General features: G+C 51.2%; 1 protein-coding gene across 1 annotated transcript in view; it reads right to left on the reverse strand.

Moving 5' to 3' along the window:
• Positions 1-2,517, reverse strand: part of MNX1 (motor neuron and pancreas homeobox 1) — a 23,304-nt gene that overhangs the window by 3,104 nt on the left and 17,683 nt on the right. The window contains exons 9-10 of the mRNA XM_011973093.1: positions 1,179-1,302; positions 290-538 (exon numbers count right to left, since the gene is read on the reverse strand). Coding sequence (XP_011828483.1) covers positions 290-538; positions 1,179-1,302 — 373 coding nt within the window. The remainder of the gene's footprint in view (positions 1-289; positions 539-1,178; positions 1,303-2,517) is intronic.

Consider the following 2,517-nt stretch of genomic DNA (forward strand, 5'->3'; position numbering starts at 1 on the left):
TCTCTACTAAAAATACAAAAATTAGCCGGGTGCGGTGGCGCATGCCTGTAATCCCAGCTACTGGGGAGGCTGAGGCAGGAGAATCGCTTGAACCCAGAAGGCAAATGTTGCAGTGAGCCGAGATCATGCCGCTGCACTCCAGCCTGGGAGACAGAGTGAGACTCCGTTTTAATAAATACATAAATAAATAAATTAAATAAATAAAAATAGCTCACACAGACGGGCAGAAGGCTGTTCCCCCAGAAGGTTTTGGATGGGTCTGGTCTTCCTCAGAACTCTGAGGCATCACGTGTGAGGCATCAGAAGAGAGTGGGATTTTCACTTTGCCGTCTTTCACTCCAGGGTTCCTAGTCAGGGCCTGGACGAATCTGGGTTGCTGCAGCTCCCTAGGGGCAGCTGGAGCGGCTGTTCTGCCCCAAGACCTGCAGGGACCCTCATCTTCCCGCGGAGACAGGTAGGTGCCGCAGCCTCCGGGACCCACTGGCTTCCTAGCTGGGTGCTTGGGAAGCACCTGGAGCAGCAGAAACAGCCACTGGTGCTGAGGAGTCAGGAGAGAGAGAGCAGCGAATGAGCTCTGGCTGCCCGAGCAGATTCCACGGCCAAAGCAGGGCATCTGGGTATGGCGGGAGCTGGGTCCTGGCGGCTGCAGGCTGTGCACGTGGTCAGGACTCAGGGAGGTCCGGGAGTAGGGCCAGGACACCGGGGAGCACCTGGGAGCTGCTCTTTTCCTCCCCTGCTTCCCTCAAATCGATGTCCTCTAGTTCCTACGGCCTTGGGGGCTCTGAGGGAAGCGACTCTTGCACACGGATGGCAGGAGCTCTGTGCCCTCAAGCCTGCCACCCCGGAGAGCTTCCCAGGGCCTGGAGCCCAAAGTGCCATTGAAGTCGCGGTGGGAACACCTTGCCAAGCTGAGGCGCTCCCTGCCTAATGGGATAATAAAGCACTTTGTCACCCGTGAGTGAGAGGTCTGATAAAAGCAAAATATTATCACACCATCTGTGATTAGGAGGCAGCTGCCCACTGGAGACACAGCCACATTTATGAGTAAATAGAATTTGTTTCTGTGCTCTGATTATGAAGGTCACGGTGGTTTAACCCTGTTGCGGAGGCCTCAGATACATTATCTGCTCAAATAGAACTGGGAAAGAAAACACCGGCGGTCATTAAAAGCAAATTACCTTGTTGTACGAAGATAGAAGGGAGAAGGCCGCAGAAATCTTGAGGTGTGGGGCCCTGGGGGTGCCACGGAAGGGCAGCATCTCTGGAGGCACCTGCAGGCAGGAGCTGGGACACGGGAGTGACCTGCCAGTCCATCGGCAGCCAGAGATTCAAAGAGGTCCAGGGCTCCCTGTGGCTTCCTGGAAAGCCCTCAGGATATTTGTAGGCAATTTTGGAAGCTGCCTAGAGTGCAGGAGGTGAGGGTGCCTGTGCCTTCTTTACCTGTGAAAACGAAAGGAAGGATTTCTGTGAGATGAAATCGGCCTGTGTTTCTGGTTTTTATTTATTTATTTATTGAGGCAGAGTTTCGCTCTTGTTTCCCAGGCTGGAGTGCAATGGCACGATCTCAGCTCACTGCAACCTCTGCCTCCCGGTTCAAGCCATTCTCCTGCCTCAGCCTCCCATGTAGCTGGGACTACAGGTGTGCACCACCATGCCTAGCTAATTTTTTTGTATTTTTAGTAAAGATGGGGTTTCACCATGTTAGCCAGGCTGGTCTTGAACTCCTGACTTCAGATGATCCACCCGCCTTGGCCTTCCAAAGTTCTGGGATTACAGGTGTGATCCACCATGTTCGGCCATGTTTCTGGCTTTAAATGCATAAAAGGACTTGCTTATGTTTTGATGCGTTGATGCATTGGTTTTATTTTCAAAGTGAAATCTCTGGCCAGGGGATCTCTTTGGAAGGGGGGCTGGCACAGCACCATCTCTATACTGGATACTGTGGGGAGTGAAAAAAAGAACCAGAAACTGGCCACAGGCACCGTGGCTCACACCCACAATTCCAGCACTTCGGGAGGCCGAGGCAGGTGCATCGCTTGAGCTTAGGAGTTTGAGACCAGCCTGGGCAACATGGCAAAACTCCATCTCTACAAAAAATACAAAAAAAAAATTAGCTGGGCGTGGTGGCATGCATCTGTAGTCCCAGCTAATCGGGAGGCTGAGGCAGGAGGATTTCTTGAGCCTGGGAGGTTGAGGCTGCAGTGAGTCATCATTGCATCACTGTACTCCAGCCTGGGCGATAGAGCCAGACCATGTCTCAAAAAAAGAAAAAAAACATCTGGAATAGGCAGATTCATAAATGGAGATGACCAGGGGCTTGGTGCGGGGGCAGGGGATGTCATGGTTAATGGGTGTACAGTTTGTGTGGAGATGATGAAAAAGTTTGAGGTGTAGCTAGTGGTGATGGCTACATCGCATTTCAAGTGTATCTAACACCACTCAATTGTACACTTACAAATGGTTAGAACGATAAATGCTGTTATGTATATTTTACCACAATTAAAAAAAAAAAAAAAA

Source organism: Mandrillus leucophaeus, unplaced genomic scaffold, assembly GCF_000951045.1.
Source record: "Mandrillus leucophaeus isolate KB7577 unplaced genomic scaffold, Mleu.le_1.0 Scaffold134, whole genome shotgun sequence".
Lineage (NCBI taxonomy): Eukaryota > Metazoa > Chordata > Mammalia > Primates > Cercopithecidae > Mandrillus > Mandrillus leucophaeus.